Source organism: Netta rufina, assembly GCF_964035555.1.
Source record: "Netta rufina genome assembly, chromosome: 2".
NCBI lineage: Eukaryota > Metazoa > Chordata > Aves > Anseriformes > Anatidae > Netta > Netta rufina.
The window spans coordinates 57,616,464-57,636,104 of NC_140124.1; the positions used below are offsets into that span (position 1 = coordinate 57,616,464).

Sequence of the window (19,641 nt, forward strand, 5' to 3'; positions counted from 1 at the left end):
GGGTGGAGTAATAGCAGGGAGTCTCTTTGGAACAAACGAGAGTCGCAGTGGCCAGCTCAAGTGTGTTTTTTTCCCCCCCACTACTAAATGCAAGCAAAACACTTCTGCATAATAGCAATGCCCTTTCTAAATCTATCTTTTAAGCATGTGGAACAATGTGTGTCTAAAGAGGGGAATGCTGAGCGTTTTTCTCTCTCAAACACCTCAAATTAAGGGTCCTTGTTGAGGTGAAATACCAGGCTGCAGGAAGCTTTCATCATTCTTCCCATTAACGTGTAGCTACTTTTATAGTTTAAGCGGCACTTTTGATTAATTCAGATCCTTCTGTGTGTAAAGCTGGCAGCCAGTTCGGCTGGGGATGACACAATGGAAGTTACGGGGCTTTGGCACTCCTCCTGCTTCTGGTTTGATGGCTTACGCAGTGCATAGTCTGGTACAGTCTCTAGAGAACATGCTCTATCTCTCTCTTCTACCATTTTTGTCTGATGCAGGTTGTTGCAGCTCCAAAGGACAGTCACAAGCACAGATGCTGAGCTTCCAGATGAGCTGCTTTACGGCAGAGCAGGATACCTGTATGCCTTGCTGTACCTGAATACTGAAATTGGTCCGGACACTGTCCCACAGTCTGTTATCAAAGAGGTAGGACGCTTCTCTCTCACGTGCCACAGCATCAGTGCAGCTGAACTGGAATCACACCTTCATGTAATTCAAGGGATTAAGAGGGGGAGGCTGCAGAGGAGAGGAACCTACAACTGCAGGCTCAGTCTCATCCTTCCTTCCACTCTGTTACCCCTTTCCTCTTGCCCGGTTGGGACTGAAACAGAGGCCAATGCAGGTGGGTCCACAGCTGGCCATTTAAATGCATCTAACATGAAAGTGGTGGAGCACTTGAGGGTGAGAAATTGTTATGGGAAACCTTAACACAGAAGTGTGGAAGTGTTTTAAGTGAAAAGAGGAGAACTTAGTGTGGGGAAGGTGCATGACTGTTCTGCAGATCCAGAACCAGAGAAAATAGGCCTGGAAAAGAGTGATAAGTAGTATCTAATATTCAATTTCTCTTCCTAAAAATACAGGTGATTCTGTCATTCAGGAGAAACTCCCTTTCTACCTCAATACTCATATTCAAAGGAATTGAATATCACAGTCCAATTGTTGTTTGCTGTGTGATTTTAGCCATGACAAAACAAAACTCTCTGAATCAAAGCAAGCGAGATGGAAGAAGTGTGTTTTCCTTCTTAGGTAATAGATGCCATTATCGAGTCGGGGAAGAACTTCTCAAAGGAGGAGCGTAAAACAGAGCGTTGCCCTCTCTTGTATCAGTGGCACAGGAAGCAATATGTTGGAGCGGCCCACGGGGTGGCTGGGATCTACTACATGCTTATGCAGGTAAGAGTGTCTTCTGCGGGCTGGGACAAAACTCCAGTCATGTCTTGTTTTGCATCAGAAGATCTCTTCAGCTTTCATGCACAAGCAGTGCAAGGTTGTGGTAGGTCAGAGGCTCGCAGTTGGGGGTCAGACTGCAGCCCAGAACTGTGCAGAGATGCTAGCCAAGGCCCCAGTAGCAGAGGACAACTCACATATCCTTGTGTTCAGCGCCATGGTTCCTCTAACGTTGCTGCCAGGCCTCCAGCTGAGGGCTCAGCTCTCTGCAGCTTACTCCAGTCTGTCAGCAGGGTGTTCTGTTTGCATGATGAAGATGTACATCCTTGTCCCACAGTATTTTATACCATCTGCTTGTGAATATGAGTGAGTTGCATTTCAGAGCCCCAGAGGTCTAGAAGCTGAAGTTTCCTATCCTCAAGAAAGTCAGGTGTCTTCCCTCATCCTCATCTTCATACCCATCAGAAGTAATCTGATGCCTACAGTCAGGCTAGCTAAATATTAATTTAATCACCACCCATTAGTCCTATTTTCATGTATTTTCTGTTTTTCAGTGAGTGTATCACTGATGCCTTTTATCCTTCTGCCTTCCATGTCCTTCATCTTTTCCCCTGTGATTTTTTTTCCCCCTCATTATTTTGAAGTTCCTGGAAAAACTGTCCTTAATCACGCATTCATCTTCAATATGCTATTCTTACTTTTATACTCTCGTATTCCTTCTTTTCCCCTTCTCTGCTTGAAAAATCTAATGTTCCTGATTGTGTTTATGACACCTGCTCTCCTCTTCCTGTTCTGAGATTCTTCTCTTTTGTATGCCTCCGTTTTCGAACACTTAAATCCATTCCCTCCCTGCTCTGAGATTCTCAAATCAGATTATGATGTTTTTCAAAACAGACCTGTACATGTTTTCTAATGCTGTACAATCTGAAAACAGAGCCTTATGTTTCATTACAGAAGATGGCCACAGAGCTGCAAAATCTGTATCATACCTTTCTCTGGTTTTGAAAGGTGCCGCCAGTCTGTGTACCTTTGTTAACGGTAATTTTCTTACCAGCTCATGCAGAAATTACTTTCCTTCAGGCAAGTGGAAAGAAAGTACATCCTCTCCTCACAGCCTAGAGGTGTGTACAAATGTTCATTGCAGAAGTGACTGAGATGGTATTAGCTGTTGCCACTTCTGTCAGCCATTCCTCATTTGCAAAAGATGTGGTGACTTTTCCCCATCTGTTTCAGATTAGCTCACGCCACTTCCACCAGTAGCTCAGGCTAAAGCAGCTGACTTTGCTGTGGAAGTAGCTACTGCTCTGCTGCCTGGGGTCCATGTCTTAACATCACTACAGCTGTTTTCTGCAGTGACCATCTGACTGGGGCCTCAGGATGCTCTGATTTACTATGTCCTTATCTTCACTTCCTGATGCCTTTGACAGGGTGGTCCACACCCTTCCAGTTACCTTGTCTTCTGTGGCTTCCTTTTTTCCTCACTAGATTTTTCTGAGGAACTTCTGTTCCTTTAAAGAAGTCTCTTTAAATGCTCCATCCTTCATTTGCTATTCGAGGTTGATACCAGAAATAGTTGTGCAGTGCTTTTTGGTTTAAGCAGAAGCTACTCTGTCTACATGGGAAAATCGTAAATATCTTTTCCTTTACATATAATTGCTGCTTTTCCGAATTACCACAAAGCCATTGTTTATGCAGCATTAGATTACTGTCTTTTCACTGTACATTAAACATTGTGAGTCATACAGGGTTGAGTCATCTGCTGCAGAAGATGGCACACTGGAGTCCATCCTTCCCCCCACCCCTCCTACGCCATTACTCTGTATTTTCAGCAAAGAATTCACGAGATGGTTTGTTGGGTGGTTGTTTGATAACAAAGAAGGCGTCCAGCATAGCAGCAGAGATGTGAAAGCCACCGATCATTTCTATTTAACACCTTTATGAGGGGACACGTATTGCAGAATCTGCTTGCAGAAGACTGCTGGAAGAATAAGAGCTCAACAGTGTTAAATTATTCCTCCAGGATGCAGAGGGGGATATTCTGATACTCTAGCAAGGGAGTCTCTAGCCCTAGCCTCTTTCACTAACACCGAGACAAAGATGTCTGTCTATCATTGCTCCTGGCCAGATAGTCAGGACGCACACCACTAGGTTATTTGATTGCTCTTGACACTTCAGTGCTGAAAACCTCAGCAGTTTAGGAGAAGGGACACACTTGTGCTGAGGTCTTCGTGGAAGCACAAGTAGAGAAGGAAGGTGTGTAAAGATCTTTGCTCTTCTTGGATTTACCTCCCAAGGACGAGCACAAGCTCAGTGAAGCCCTGGGCTATGCTTGCCTTGCACAGCTCAACACTGAATAGCAGTTATTGCTGGTGCCTGCCTTTGCTTTCTGCTGCAGGTTTCCCCTGTGAAATGAGACTCCTGAAACAGGGACCTTTTCATAACGCGGAGGTCAGTGTCTGTGTGAGGGCTGATGAAGATGTTCTTCATGAAAAGCTGATCTATATTCAGATCTACTTCCAGTTAGCAGCGTGAAGGTGACTGCTCCACTCAGAAGAGTGCAGAGGTGGAGTTTGCTCTAGGGAGCCAGTGGGTAGGAGCTCAGCAGAGATTTCCAAGCTGAGGTAAAGTAGAGGCTTCTGGCTGTTTCAGGTTACAAAAAATGCAGCTATTGAAAATATTCCTTCATTTAGCTGTAGGACTGTGAATGGTAGCAGCATGCTCACCCATTGAATGTAAATGTGCTGGAGCTGGTAGGAAACAGTAAAATTGTAAGACATAATTAGCAAAGTTATAAAAAAAAAAAAAAGCTAAAAAGCTCAGTTATTAGTTTCTGTAGTCTCCAATTTCTGCAGTTGTTCCCACGGTGTGCTGGAATTCCATAAATCCTGTAGGCTGTGTAAAAATAGAGAGCTTTGTTATGAAAATACTGTGAAAAAGGCTGTTAGAGGAAGGAATATCAACTAAGAACCCAACAGATACACAGATTCTAAACTTTTAATTGCAGGGAGTGCACAGTTTGATGGATGTATTTGCCTCTTGGAAAGGACATAAGCTAAATAGAAGAAATGGAAAAGAAAAACTGAGAAGAGCAATCTAAGCATAAGTGTGTAGAGCAAAGACATTTAGTCACTTTGCGAAGTAGCTGTTGCTTTTGACATTAGAAATGCTGATTTATAGTCCATAGCTTCAGGGAGTTTTGTTTACGATGGAAAACTTTATAAAACTTCGCTAGGTATGCCACTACCTACACTCTTCTTCATTTATTGGGAAATAGGACAGGTTTGTCTACACTAGCTATTTTTAAAACGTTTAACCAGGTGTGTTTTAAGAATGTATTATAAGCAGCTAATTTATAAAACTGCCTTTCTCCTGATGTGCTTTCTCTATATGAAGGTGGAGGCCTGGGAGCCTTGGGGTCTGCGTTCTGTTCTCAGTTCTTCCCAAGTCTTTCTGTGTCACCTCAAGTAAGGCGGGTAGCAACTTGGTGCCCCAGTTTCTTTGTCTCTACAGCTGCTGTAACACACTCTTCATAAGGGTATTGCGAGCAGACATTAATTAAATCTGTGTGAAGTGACAGAAAGTATTTGGGATATAGAGCACATATGTAGGGTACTTGAAAATAGGACACGTAATGAAGTGTTGGTACGTGATTTGTTACTACTCCTGTGGTTTTGTTTCTTCTTTCTGTGTTGTCTTCAGCCAATTGCAAACGTGGATCAGGAGACCCTGACAGAGCTGGTGAAGCCGAGCATTGACTATGTTCGTCATAAAAAATTCCGATCTGGGAACTACCCATCCTCACTGAGCAACGAGACTGACAGATTGGTTCACTGGTGCCACGGTGCCCCTGGAGTCATCCACATGCTCATGCAAGCTTATAAGGTGAATCATTCAGTGTTTATACAGACCTGTATTTTTACAGACACCTCTATGCAGTCCTGTTAGATTGTAAGGCTTGCATTTTAAGTCCTTCTAGATCTAGGCTTTCAAACAAGAACCCTAGGCTAGACACCTAAACATCTCAAAATCCTTGCATAAGGAAGTTTGTAAAATTAGTGGGTAAAATTGCTTCTCAGGGTGTAAGTAGTTACTAGACTTCAGGTTTTCTTGGAAAAGGGCCATGCATTTAAACGACTTGATATCAGAGTCCTGGTTCTGAGAACATTGACCTAAATTCTTTGAAACTTTATCCTAGGTGCTCTAAGAATTATGTTGGTTTTAAAAAATGAAGGTTCATGTGTCTTGCTAAAGAATGTCTTCCATAAATTACTCCATTATTAAGATACAGTACTGGAGAACTTTGTCAGAACAAAGACTGCAGGCCCCTTACAGGGCATAAATATAACCTCCGAGCTACTGTGAGCTACTGTTTGCTCCTCTCCATCCTTAAATAGGTTTGCTATCTCTTTGGAGTTGTGCACTTTTTATTTGCATAACATTTGAAAGCGTGCCATTTAATTACATTTATGCAAATTAATTCCTTCTCTTGACAGCCCTCCTTGGCAGATTCCCTGGTCGGCCTCAGGGTGGGCTGATGAAAAACAGGTTTGGTTTATGGAATAATTACTTGTGCTGCTACCTGAAAAGTGAACTATAAATCTCTTAGAGTGCTGCTGAATGCAGCAACAATCGCAATTGCTTTTCCTTGGGACTGTGGTAGGAGGCTGACTTAATACTGCAGTCCTTTTTTTCACTTCTTTCCCAGTGCAATGCTTTCCCCAGCAGAAAATCTTTTCCAAGAGATAAGAGGGAGAGGACCAAGTTCTGCTTAGCAGCCTCCTTTCTGTTCTCTTTTTATGTTTAAGGTGATGGGACGTATGACGGTTTTCTTTTTCTCCTTAATCTGCTTTTTGAGAAAGTTACAAGAAAAATTGGAGCAGGTTTTTCTAGCTGTGCTTTCACACCAAGCACAGGGACTTGTGATAGCAGACAGCAGCGTTTGTCCTGGAAATCAAATGCTGTTGCCAGGCCTTCGTTTGAAGCTTTACAACTGAGTAGCTGGCAAACCCTATTCATAGAGAGGGACTTTCTTTATCAAGCTTGTGGATTTAGGAATCCTGCACGTTAATTGCTTCTGTTACTTCATTAAGTCGCATCTGTGAAGAGGAGGCCATCTCCAAAGGACTGTGTCTATAGCAGTGCATCAGTTACTTTCTTTGTCTTGTTGATCTGTGGTGTGACCTAGGCAAAGGGGAGCACAGAGAGGTCTTACAAAAACAGAAGTCAGTGGTGCTGTTCGCTTTGGTGTTTTTGTTTTTTTCTGCTGCCTCAATGGACTCTCTGTGCATCTAAAATGCACTTCAGTTGCAATGTATTTTGTAAAATTGGTCCTTTGTCCAGCTGGCCAGTACCTCATGAGTATTTCCAATATAAATACTAGTCAAGGTAATGGATTGTTCCTACTTGTACTTGGGATAGAGGAAAGAGCTCTGTCTATGCAAAGACAGATTCTCGTGCATTTTTCGACATGGAATTGAAGGCAGATAGTGAGTAACCAGCAGGAATTAATCAGAAAGATCAGGAACTGGCCCTTTAGGACCAGATTTGATGGCCACTATTCTGTTACATTTCTTGGAGTCAATAATTACTTTTCTGTATTTCAAATCAAATTATGTAGTGGTTGGGAAATAGAGGGGAGAAGCGAAAAAGGATCATGTACCCTGCAAATAGATTACAGGCTGTGGAACCAAGGACCTCGAACTTAAGGGTTTTTTTGTTTTTACTAATTTCAGAAAGAAAAACTTGAGTTTATACAGACCTGTATTTTTACAGACACCTCTATGCAGGCCTGTTAGATTGTAAGGCTTGCATTTTAAGTCCTTCTAGATCTAGGCTTTCAAACAAGAACCCTAGGCTAGACACCTAAACATCTCAAAATCCTTGCATAAGGAAGTTTGTAAAATTAGTGGGTAAAATTGCTTCTCAGGGTGTAAGTAGTTACTAGACTTCAGGTTTTCTTGGAAAAGGGCCATGCATTTAAACGACTTGATATCAGAGTCCTGGTTCTGAGAACATTTTCTTTTTCCACAGAGAAATGAGAAACAACTTGGAAGAAAAGCAAGTCTATGATGGTTGGAGTCTTAAAATCCAAAATAAACTATATATGAAAAACTCCACCTCCGTAGCAAAACATCTTCCAGGTCCAGGATCACCTTGTAATCATTAATACTTCAATTTATATGTTTATTTTCTGTTTTTGTTCCACAGACTTTTAAAGAGGATAAGTACTTGAAAGATGCCATGGAGTGTAGCGACGTCATCTGGCAGAGAGGTTTACTGAGAAAAGGCTACGGGATCTGCCATGGTACTGCTGGCAATGGCTACTCCTTCTTGTCTCTCTATAACCTAACTCAGGACAAAAAGTACCTCTACCGAGCTTGCAAGGTGAGCTCTGCAGGATCCCAGCAAAGTCACTCGTCCCCTTCATGTGTTTCATGCACTTCCATTTCGTGCCTGTGCAGTAAATAGAGTGATCAGGCTACGTGTGGAGCTGTCTCGGGGGGACGAGAGTGCACCACCACATGCTCCCCATAACTCACACCTTTGGGTAGACGACTTCAGCTGTGTATGTGGGCACTCGCATCTTAGTGCAAAGAATGGTTGAAAAAACACACAAACGCACTTTGCTGTGCTGTAAATAGAGTCGGAGAATCAGCCTGCCTGAACAACAAGAGATGAATGTTACATGGTGCTAATTATTCCATTGAGAGATCCACTGTCATCCTCAGCTCCTCCAGCGATACTGTTAGTAGTCCTTTGTAATTATTTGTTTTCAGACTAGTGTCTGTTTGGGGCTTTCAGAGCTCTGAATTGCAGTTATTAAATTGCTCACTTAGGTTTTTTTCATTAATACAAATTGCAGAGAAAGACGCAGTCAAAATTTTTCCATTGGGAGCATCCAGGTTCTGCTATCAGCTCTCACTGTGCTAGCAATTGACAAAAGAGAAGGCTTTCTCTGCCTCTGTTTCCTGGTTTTTGGTTTTGTTTTGTTTTCTACTTAATTCACTGATAGTGGGTTTCATGCTGCATACATAGCTACTCAACTAAGGTCTATCTAAAGGTAGAGCAGTGGGAAATTTGATGAGTTGCTTTCAAGGTGTTCTCAGATGAGTCACGTGTAAAGCTATTGCATTCACCTCTACTGTTAGCCTGTCCACCATCAGCAGAGCTTTACAAAGTGGCTGTTCCTGTCACCTTATGTTTACATGTGCGTCAATCTGTGGGGACACATGTATGCATACACGCGTCCTGGAGAATGCCATAAGCCCCTAATACTGCCATGGCAAATGTGTGACCTTGTTGTGTGTGAACTGATCCTCTGCTGACGTGTGAGCCACGCTACCAAGCAGGCATTGCTTTCAGCACTACAGTTGGGCTCTCCCTGTCATCCTCCACTTCCATACATTTCCTGGGGCTCTGTGCAGCATTAGCAACTCCTGCTCACGCTGCATTTCTTGCCTGGGGGAACCCTGTAGCTCTGTACAAAGCTAGAGGAAAGCAAGCATACCCGGATCAGAGCCAAAGAAGGAGGACATTCAGTTAGATACCTGAAATTCCTTTGAGGAGGAACATGTGGCAGTGAGCCAAAGGCTGTTTGCTGGAAGTGCCGAGCACAGTCGGGTCTGGCAACACACTTGTTGCCATTCTGCATTTTAGCACCTGCAGTGTTCAGTCAGGCCCCCTAAGCTCTTGCAGGGAAAATCTTGAAATGGGCAAAGGAGTTTGTTTATCTTTGGCATTCTTGAAATCTTTTCTTTCTGAGACAGGGCATGCAGGGAAACAACCATGCTTGAGACAGAGCATCCAGGGAAACAAACGTGCTGCTGGCATCCTGGGCTCCAGAGAGCATCCAAGCCCCTCATTTTTTTATTTTTTTTTAATTTTTTTTTCCTTATTTCAAGACAAACGTTCAGAGGTCTGAAAGGCTGTTTCTCAATGGCAAGCTTGTTCAGCCTGTGTGACAAATAATGGCAGATGTCTTTGTACTAGAAGAGATTTCTTTTTCCTTGGTTTAACAAAGACATTAATATGGTTTATTGGATCTACAAGGTTTACCAAAGCTAAGGATTTATAAACAATGATTCGTTTAGTAGCCTGGGGATGCATTTTTGTAATTTCTGTTGAAGTTCCCAGGCTGGCAATAATAATTATAAAGGCTATTATGCAATAAGATGTGGATGTTGCAAGAATTGATTGTAGTTCAGAAACATGCCATAGACACGTTCTGTCCTCACGTAACAGAGAAGGCTACAAGTTTGGTTTGAAGATCTATAGGGGGGCCCAAAATACTTCATCATTGCTCAATAACCGTGGACCACAATGTTTGTGTTTGTGAGTTCATTGCTGGGTTTCCTCAAGACATTCTCACGTGGACACACACTCACGTCCCAAGTGATGAAATCCAGTAAATACTTAAAGAGAACAGAGGGAGTGGGGGAAGGCTGGGAAGGGGCAAGATACCACTCTTCATCCTCCTGTTCAACAGCTGATGGTTCTGGGAGCCTATTCATATATCACATAGCTCCAACCGTGGAGCCTGAGCACCCTCTAGTGAGTATGATGAGCTGTGTTCTGTAGCAGGCTCCCAAAATCACAGGGGAAGCAAGGAGAGTTCTCTTGGTTCTTTGCTCTGCAGGACTCTTGTACTTTTAGCACCGTATTTTGCATAAGCAGCAGTTTGCTTCCAGGCACAGAAATGCCAGGGGAACATGTGGGCCCCGTGTCTGCTCTGGGGAGCCATAAAGGAGAAATGGATTGTTGCTCTTAAATTGATCCAGATGGGGTTTGTAAGTAAGGTATGTGTAGTGGCTACTGCAGCAGTGCTGATCAAATACGAGAAAGACATTGTTAACTTGTTTTTAAAAGGTATTCCATCCTCTGCAACAAAATATTGACCACCATAATTGTCTAACTGTATTTATAACGATTTTTTGTGAGGCTTAGGGAGAGAAAATAGATAAAGCTAAGTAATGGCAGCTGGAGATTTAATACTCTAAATCAGCGCATGGAAGTGGAAGAAAACAAACGCAGTTAATAACTCTCAAGTCCTTAGGAGGTAGATAAATTAAGTGCCAACACAGATAGGAACTAATGTTACGGTATTAGAAAATTTCTGCCCTTGAAACTGTTCATAGCTGTTCTTGCAGAGCTCTTCATTGATGTGTAGTGGGATTGTTTTTTTTCTTTTTTTTCTTTTTTTTTTTTTTAAATCAGAATTAAGTACAACCCAACTAATTATGTTGTTGTGGAGCTGAAACTCCTGCTGTGGAAATACATATCCTAAAAAATAATTGCAGCCATGTCACGGATGAAGTGAGACAAATTAATCTTGAATGGTGATTCCTGCATTGTTTCTCTGCTTACACTATTTTACATTTAGTAGCTATTAAAGTGCCTCCTCATGCAGGTATTTAAGCTTGTGTTTAGCAGTCTTAAGTTTAAAATAAATGAGCAAATATTTTATGTCTTCCACAGTTTGCCGAATGGTGTTTGGAATATGGTGCACACGGATGTCGTATTCCTGACAGACCTTATTCTCTCTTTGAAGGTAAGATGATGGTATTGCAGATGGTGTTGTGTTGTATAGGATAGAAAGGATACCTTGCAGTTTTGGTACGTGCTTGGGAGTTCAAAAATCTTGGGTAGTTCCTTTACTATTACAAAAAGAAAACCAAAAAAATGCCAGCACTTCCCTCCTCCAAAGGATTAAAAAAAAAAAAAAAAAAAAAAAAAGCATCCCCTACCTCCTGTCAAAACTTTCCCTTCTGGTTGCATTTCACCAGTTTGCAGTGTAAAGCGAGTGGCACTGTCATTCTTAAATAAAATTCTGCTGTGCTGATGGCCTCTCAGTTTAAACCAAATGAAAGTCCAGGCAACACTTCTGTGTTGGGGGTGTTGTCCAAGAGGGACAGGAGAGAGGAGCAGCCATGGGCAGGGGGTCTCAGAGCAATTACTGGCCTGAAGGAACTGGACCTTTGCTGCTGAAATAGTAACACAAGAAAAAGCTATTTTATAATATGAGCCAAGATCACCAGAACAAAAAGAGAAACGCAGAGTTCTTACGGGCCTTTCTGTAAGTTTAAAGGTGTTCCTAAATCCTTTCCTAGAGCTTTGTATATTTTCATTTGTAGTTTATTTTCTATGTCCTATCTCATCCTGATGTTCTAGAAACGCAGTAGCAAGGAATCATACATAGAACAAGCAGGATTTCAAATAGTGCTGCTGCTCTGAGAGCAGGAGCCTAGTGTGCCATCTATCACAAATACGTGAATTTACAGCAGATTAAGTAGGATTATTGTACAGGTAAACCAACCTGAGGTATAAATGCAAAAGAGCAGTACTTATAAGTAGTTATATGCAAATACAAAAAAAAATATCCAAATACAGAGTTACTTTGTTAATGTTTATGAGAAAGAAAAAGTACAAAGATTCATATTCTTTGTAAGATATCCCTTGTATGCATTTATAGAAGAAAAAAACAGACACAGAGTCTGTAGTACAAGAGCTTTGGAATTTGTTGAGGTGCAGTAATTCCAACGGTAGTCAGGGTGATTTGTGCTTTAATGCTGACACAGATTTTATTTTAGTTTTTCATGTCAGTGTTTTTTTTTCGAAAGATCTAGAAGCCTCAAATCTAAAACAAAAAAATCTGAATTTTGTTTGCCAAAAGTGTGCTTGAAGTTGTCCATTTCAGCACATATGCGCATCCATGCACATTTTAATGGGAAGTTGCACGTGGTTCTTATGGAACTGTCATAATCACTTCATTTCTGTCAGATGCCTGTATTTAAGGAAAGCTCCTTTCTTTGTAAGTGCTCAGCTGCTGATGCAGTAGGATCTTAGTGTGATCATAAAAGTGAGCTTTCATTTGCATGCTGTCTTTCTGTAGGGTAGCTCACCCTAGTAGTTTGTCGCCCTATGAGTTTTATGAGATGGTGCTGGTGCAGAGTCTGGATGCCCTCTTTATTAATAATGAGCGAATGAATCAGTACATCACAGCAGTAATAAATTTTGCCTTTGTTTTTTTTTAACCAGTGAAATGATCAGGGAGAGCTGCTGAAATTATGAGACAGTCCAAATTGGCATTTACTTTTTTGTAATTGAAGTAGCCTTGAAGTTGTGCCTCTGAAACAACAGCAGCAGAGAGAACTCTGCTATTGCCTCCATCTTTTTAAAATGAAACTTGATTTCCTAGGCAAACTACAGGTGAGCATCCCTTTCTAGCGGCCCTAAGTTCACCAGTTCAAAAAAGACCTCACAAGGTGCTAAGTTCAAACAGATGCGATTGCCTTTGTTGTCAACTATGCTATTTTCATGTCCAGGATGCACAAAAATCTCTTTCTCATTATATTTTAGGAATGGCTGGAGCTATTCACTTCCTCTCAGATATTGCAGTACCGGAGACTTCCAGGTTTCCAGCGTTCGAACTTGGTCCTCAAAGGAGAGAAAACAAAGTGGAGCAGGACAGCTAAAAGATTCTTTTACAAGTAAACTTGATGCCAAAAGAGACAAGACTGTTTAGTGCCTCTGATACTGAACCAACTCGACCCTAGCTGACGGATGGATAAACCCCGTTTCTCACTTCCCCTGCCCCAAGGGACCGCGAAGTCATTAGCGCATGAATGAGAGAAGCCACCTCTAAGTTCTGTTAGTGACACCTTCACACGTAGGACAAGAGAAGTCAAGTTTTGAACTTTCTCTCTTTCGTTGTATTTGTCTTCTCCGGGTCTTCGACATGCTCTGCATGTTTATTGGTGTTGTCTGTTGATTCGAGTCTTTTGTTGTTAGCAGAGAGCTGTTCTTTGTGTGAAGCTCTGTCCTGTACCTTCGTGCATGCAACACAACAGCACCGTCGCTGACCCCTAACAGCAGTGTTGCTTTCTGCAGTGTGGCTAGCCAGCGAGCTCCACTTCACGCCAGAGAGTTCACTGTAAGACACAGCCCAGCTTCACTGGTGAGCTGGCAGCTTCAAAACGATGAAGAAATTGTTTTGTGTTCATAGTTTTCTGCATTTTTCTCCATGGTCCCTAGAAGCTGAGGCGATGGAGATCAGCTTTACCTGGTGAAGTGGTGTGATGATTTTCAGGAGCGTGTCAGGTTGGAGGGGGCCTGAATTTTCTTCTGCCACTGATTTGGGAGGGATTTTTGTTGCTTTTTTTTTGTTGTTGTTGAAAACCTGAAAGAGCAGCTGCCTGCACCTGATTAGCGTGGTAGGCCCTTAGCACAAGGAGATGCTCTGCATGGCGTGAGCTGAACAAACTGCAGGCAGAGTTATCTGTGCTTCCCCACTCATGTGCATGGGTTTGTAATACACCTCTTTCAAGCAGCACACAGTGTAGAAGGAGAGGGGGAAGTCAGGGCTGTTTCTCACGCGGATAGCTCAGGATGGTAACTTGTTCCTGAACCAAGGAGGTGATTTGTTCTGGGCCCTCCCATTCCTTTCCCAGCCCCGTTGCATTTAGCCCATGTAATATGACAGGAGCAATAAATACCAGCTGCTTGTGGAGGCTGCAGAAGATTAATGAGCAATATGTAAGCCATTGCTAGAAGCTGTAATTGAAGTTATTTCAACTTAAAAGCAAGACAGAAAATGCCCTTTGCCCTTCGTTTTTGACTGTGCTGATAGTGCTTTGCTTCCCCCCGCGCTGTGCTGGCGTTGTGAAGCAGTGGGTCCTCTCTCTCTGCCGGCAAGGCAGTGCTCAGTTCTGCCTCCACCTGCTCGTATCAGTCCGGGAGGAGGAGCGGAGCATGCTGTAAGTGCACTTACAGCATCTTCATGCTTTCCAGGTAATAAGTACGTGTGCTGTTTGAGAAAGGTAAGTAAGCAGAGCACTCTCTCACTCGCTCAAGCTCTGTTGTCACTCTCCCTCTGCACCCTCTTGCCTTCCCCCCCAGACCCTCCTGTGTTGTGTCAGTCCAGCTGCTTATTTTAATTGGGACTTACACCAGGTACGGATGTGACAGGTGGCTGAGACTCTGACCTTTCAGGTGCACATACGTGACCTGTGGGACACATGCTGAGTGCCAGTGCTCGCGGTCAGGCTTGGACATGCTTTGTTGCACCTGCATAAAACTCTGGCAGGTAGCAGCTGACTTCCTTGAGCTTCATTGTATCTGTTGCCAAAGCCATTGGGATGCTAATAATATTTTCAGGATTTGGTTCTGCTGTTGCAGTAGCAACAGTTCCAGTGCTGGGAGAGCGTAAAAGTCATGGTGTAGCTCCTCCGCTGATTTGTCAAGCAAATCATGGAGCAGGGGAGGGATTTTTCCACCCCTCTGGCAAAGGGTAGGAGTTGGTGGGGGGCACTGAACCCAGCTGCATCTGTGCAGCCAAGCAGGAGGGAAACTGCTGAAAGGCAGTGGAAAGGAAGGGAGCTGCACAGCGAGCAGCTGTGGTGAAATGCACCTGAGCAGAGAGGCAGAAAGTGGTGGGATCAGAGCGGAACAGGAGGGATTGGTTACGGGAGGTAATGCCCAGAGCATGCCAGCAGAGGCCAGCTCAAATGAGGTATTCTGCCCTGGCAAGCGTGCTGAGGTCTAACGCTGTATTTCTTTCTTCATCCTGTGGCTTACTGCTCCTCCTGGTAGCTGTTTCCTTGTGTCCATGGAGGAACCTGGCCCAGGGTAACGTCTCAGAAATCCTAACAAAAGCAGACGTGGAGGCAGAAGGCAGCCCTGAATTTCTGTTCTGCATCCCCACTCCTTTTTCCTTCCTCTCTGCAAATGCAGAACATGCCAGGTGGGTTAAGAAGGAAGGGTGCATCCCTTTGGCAGGTCCGCAAGGCCCTCCTGCAAACACAGAAGCCACCAGCCATCCTGGTAGAGCTTGGACTGACACTTGCAGGAGGTAATTTTGGCTAGCTGGAACCCAAGGAGAATTAAAATTTAGTCTGGCTTTTAAAAAAAAAGTATGTATAGGTACATGCACCCTTAAAACTGTTTAATACTGAGCAGATCCTGGAGGTGCTTGAGTGCACCAGTGGATGTAATGAGCAAATCCAGCGCTAGCTCTTTCTGTACTATAGCCAGCCTTTGGCTGGGGTGAGGCCCAGCACCGTCCTTCTCCGCAGAATCACCCTGGAATTGAGTAAGCCTGGAAATGTCTCACATCAGGAAGCTTACGACTGCGTCTGCCTTGTCTTCCTGACATGACTTTCCCCGTGGCTCCTCCTCTCTGTTTGTTACAGCTTTGTGATACACAGGTGGCCCATTAAAACATTGTGCGAATGAGTGAAAAAATGCATTTCACCAAGACACTGTTTTCAGAAATCACATCAAACTAAAATGTGGAAACTGTCTTAATATTCCCTGGTTTGCTTTGTCCGTGTGTAGTAGTCCATCTGGTGCAAAAAAGCAGTAATGTTAAAAATGGAGATGCTCTTTAGGCAGAAAAAGAAGAAAAATGCTGATGTTTCGTTCTTTGGCTTTATTAGTAAAGATCAAGTTGTGTGGTGGTAATCTGTGTGCAGTTATTTTTTGGTGCTGTGCACCTTCCTTCCCTCCCGCACTGTGGTGTTTGAGAGTTGTTCCCCTGCTGGGATTGCTGAGTTGCCTCCTGGTTTCATAGTCCTGCAGGACAGAATGGAGACGCCAGACTATGGGCAAATCTTTTTCAACCTTCACTTTTTTCTACTGCTGAAGGCCTCTTTGCTGTCATTTCTCGTGGGTGATTTTAGTCTGGATTGCGTAGTACCTGCGTGCAACGTTTGCTTTCCTCCCTTGTCAGACAGGTCCCATTGAATGGTTTGCAGCTGCAGCTTTACTTGGGACTGATTTTAAGAGCACATACATGAAATCTCTCTGTTCAGCTGACTAACATCTTCTTTCCAGCTTTAAGACAGGTTGAGGTTTTTCTCTCGGTAGGATTTAACAGAATTAAAATTGAAGTGCACTGCAGTATATGTACAACAGTATTTCTGTTTCAGAAAGCCACTTTATAGCCCTCCTTCCCACTGAGAGCGACTGCTTTTTCTTTTGTTCTCTATCTAATAGCATTATTTCTGATCAGTAGGTAGAGGCCTGATCTGTACAAATTTATTTTCCTTCCTCTGGAGGAAGCTATTACTAGGAATATTAGAGAAGCCTTCCACACACTCAGAGTGTAGTTCTCAACCACCAAAGTGCTGTTTTCAGGCAGTAAAGAGTAAGGTAGGAGAGGTGGGAGGAAACCTTTCTGCTGTGCCTCAAGTACTAGCTAAGCAGCAGTGTGCTGCCTGAGCCACGTCGTGTCAGGGTGGTTTGACACAGCAGTCTGCTTCTCCTGGCCAAATCGCTCACTTTCTGCCCATTTGCTTTCATTTGTTTCACGTTGATCTGCAGGCGCAGGAGCCCAGCCCGCACAGCAGAGCGACCACAGTTTGCACGCAGGGAGCATCAGTGACCGGAGCTCAGCCACTGCTGCTCGTCCACAGCTGTAAACACACCTGCAAGCTATGAGATGAGCGAGGGCTAGGCAGCAGGAGGTAGAAAAACACACCTATCCCTGTGACTTTCTGCACTGCACAGAGCCAAAACAACACACAGGTGCAGTCAAGGGGCTGAGGGCTGCTTGTGCCTGTGCCTCTGCTGTCTCCAGACACGTCCCTTTTCCCTTGCTGCACCCAGCAGCTTGGGACAGTGGCTGCCAGTTGCACATCTCCTAGTTTTATTAGTAAATAATAGCATTATTATTTACTAATTGCTTTAGAGTAATTGCCTTGTGCTGGCTCTTCCCTTGCATGCTGTCTCTAGTAGCTTCCCTCTCATCACATACAGACTGTAGGATCCCCTACAGGGCATCAGGGGGGAGGGCTCCCACAGCCACAGGGCTGGCGAAGATCCTGGCCAGTTCTTTTACCCCGTGGATTAGCAGCGATGTGTTTCAGATAGATAAAACAGAAGTGTTAGATAATCCACTATCTGGCAAGGTGTCTGCCAAAACGTGGCTGCTTGTGTGTATGCATGTAAAGCCGAGCCATCTGTTTACTTGCTGTACGCAGGGAAGAAAGAGCAATACCTTCTTTGCTCCTTTGTGTACCACACAGGCTGGGACTTTGTTGGAAAAAGATGTAGTCCCAGCTGTTTGTTTTCACAGCAGCGTAAACTGTCATAGGGCTTAAAAGAAAGAAAAGAGCAAAACACCACCCCCAAAACAAAAAAGCTTGTCATGTTATCGTTTTCCTGATGTGATAATGAGGCAGGAACAGCTGCAAGGCAGGGGCTGGTGGGAGCCCAAACAGAAAGGGCAGGGTTGGTGCCATCCTTGTCAAACCAGGTCCTATTTGCAGCACAACTGATTAGTCAGCTTGCTAATTATTGGGCCAGAAGGAAGCGGCTGCATTGTGCTGTAGGTGAAGTTTGCCCTTCTGCCAGCGACGAGGTGCTCAGTCACACCAGGAAGGAGGAGGGTGAGAGGAGAGGCATGAATGCATGCACAGGTATGCACAAATAATCCCACAGGTCAAGGAGCTTCAGTGGCCACTCAGCTGCTGCGCTGACTGCTGGTGATGAGGAGTGAGTGACTCCCTAAAGCAGTGAGCCAGGTCTGCACAGCACTCACTGCATTTCACCTGCTGCACTTCACCAGCGACTCCTTATTTTGTCTCCAGACAGTGACCAGAAAGCATAACAACTGCTCTCATATATGAGTGGCTGTGGTTTTTTGCCACTTGCTTGTGCTGATATAAATCAGAAGAATAGCAGACATAGTGCCAGAAGGGTGGAGGATATTATCCAGCAGCTTAATTATTATTAAGCTTTTTGGGGGATGTGGGAGGAGGATGTGAGCAGAGTGGAAGGGGAATTGCTGCCTGAGAGCAGCAGCGTAAATGTTAAGCCTTGCCTTGCTCCTCATCAGCCCCGAGGTGCTCTGGCCACAGCCAGCCCTTACCTTCAGCGTCAGCCTGAAGAAGTTTGTCCAGTGTCGACAGAGGCTGAAGGGGGAGCTTCAGCCTGTCTGCTGAAAGGAGCACTCGGGGCTGGCTTTCTTCTGATGGGAGAAATGAGCGAGGCATCAGCCTCCTGCTGTGGAGATGTGCAGCACAAACAAAAGGGGAAAATATCCTGAAGAAAATCCTGTCCTCTAGAGGACAGAATTGGGGTTGGTTTTCTGCCCAAACTGAGCAGTGAGCGCTTGGCCTGCAGTGCAGGGGCAGGCAGTGCACAACCAGCTCCCTGGTGCTGCCTGCATCCATCACGACAGAGGCGAGGGGAGGCACAGGATGCCTACAGACCCTCCGTGCCCTCCAGCTTGCTCCCTAAACCACAGCCTAAGAAGGTCTCTTCTGCCAAAGAGCACATTTCTAGAGCGGGGAGGAGCCTGCCCCAAGTGCTACCCTTAGCAGTCATCAGGCAGCTCATCCATTAAACTTAATCCAAAACAAAACCCCAGGTGCCTGTAGCCAAACCTGGCCCAAAGTAATGACCTGAAAGATGCTCAAGAAAGGAGCTAATCCCAGGGGAGCAGACCCCCTGTACACACACATCCACCACAGAGCCCATTTTTCCAACCAAGCCAACTGATACAGGACACAGGGTTTTTTTTAAACTCCCGAGGTCAAGGAGCTTTGCTGGGTGGGTGAGGAGACGGCTCCTCCCTGCTCAGAGCCTAAGAAATGGTGCCAAGAGAAACAGGTGACCATACCTGGGGGCACGAGCTGCACTCAGTGATCACAGCATCGAGGTCGCGTTCGTGAAGAATTAGCCCTGCCTCCTCTCCTGCTTGCTACACGAGAGATGATGCTTTTAATCTGCTCGTTAATATAAAGAGCCTTAAAAATACACCTCAGGAAAGAGCAGTGAAAATGGTTAGAGGTATTGCAACATCTAAACTTACTTGGAAAGAGCAAACAAACAAACAAAACCGTTTCAAAGGAAAACCTGCACAAGTTTTCAGAGCAGTAGAAGCCTGGACTGTAGAAAGGCAAAGCTCTGCTGCAGCCCACCAACCCAGCTTTGTTTGCTAAGCATGCAATACACGTACCTGAGCCACTTCACATTGTTGATATGAGCCTACAAAAAGTTACAGGGCTTCTCCCTTCTTTCTCCTTCACCATTTTTCGACCTAACATATATAAAAGATAAGGGAAAGGGGGATAAGAGGAAACCTAAACACTTCCAAAGGCAAAGCAGCGAGAGGAAAGGCATGTGAACAGCCTGCAAGTAATTCACAGGGATGCCCACACTGGTCCTGGCTTTCAAGAGAAGACCAAGCAGTTCTGCTGGAAGAGGAGTGTGTATCTTCTAACAGGTAGTGTCATCCACCAGCGCTCACAAATAGAGCAA

The 19,641-nt window shown here is 44.3% G+C and overlaps 1 protein-coding gene across 1 annotated transcript in view; it reads left to right on the top strand.

The window, feature by feature from the left end:
• The window catches only part of LANCL2 (LanC like glutathione S-transferase 2), a 29,847-nt gene extending 13,952 nt beyond the window's left edge, over nt 1-15,895 (top strand). Inside the window, exons 4-9 of the mRNA XM_084282792.1 lie at nt 492-639; nt 1,240-1,386; nt 5,080-5,262; nt 7,588-7,764; nt 10,855-10,927; nt 12,736-15,895. Of these exons, the coding sequence (XP_084138918.1) occupies nt 492-639; nt 1,240-1,386; nt 5,080-5,262; nt 7,588-7,764; nt 10,855-10,927; nt 12,736-12,851 (844 nt within the window). The 3' untranslated portion in view covers nt 12,852-15,895. The remainder of the gene's footprint in view (nt 1-491; nt 640-1,239; nt 1,387-5,079; nt 5,263-7,587; nt 7,765-10,854; nt 10,928-12,735) is intronic.
• Nucleotides 15,896-19,641: the final 3,746 nt, after the last annotated feature.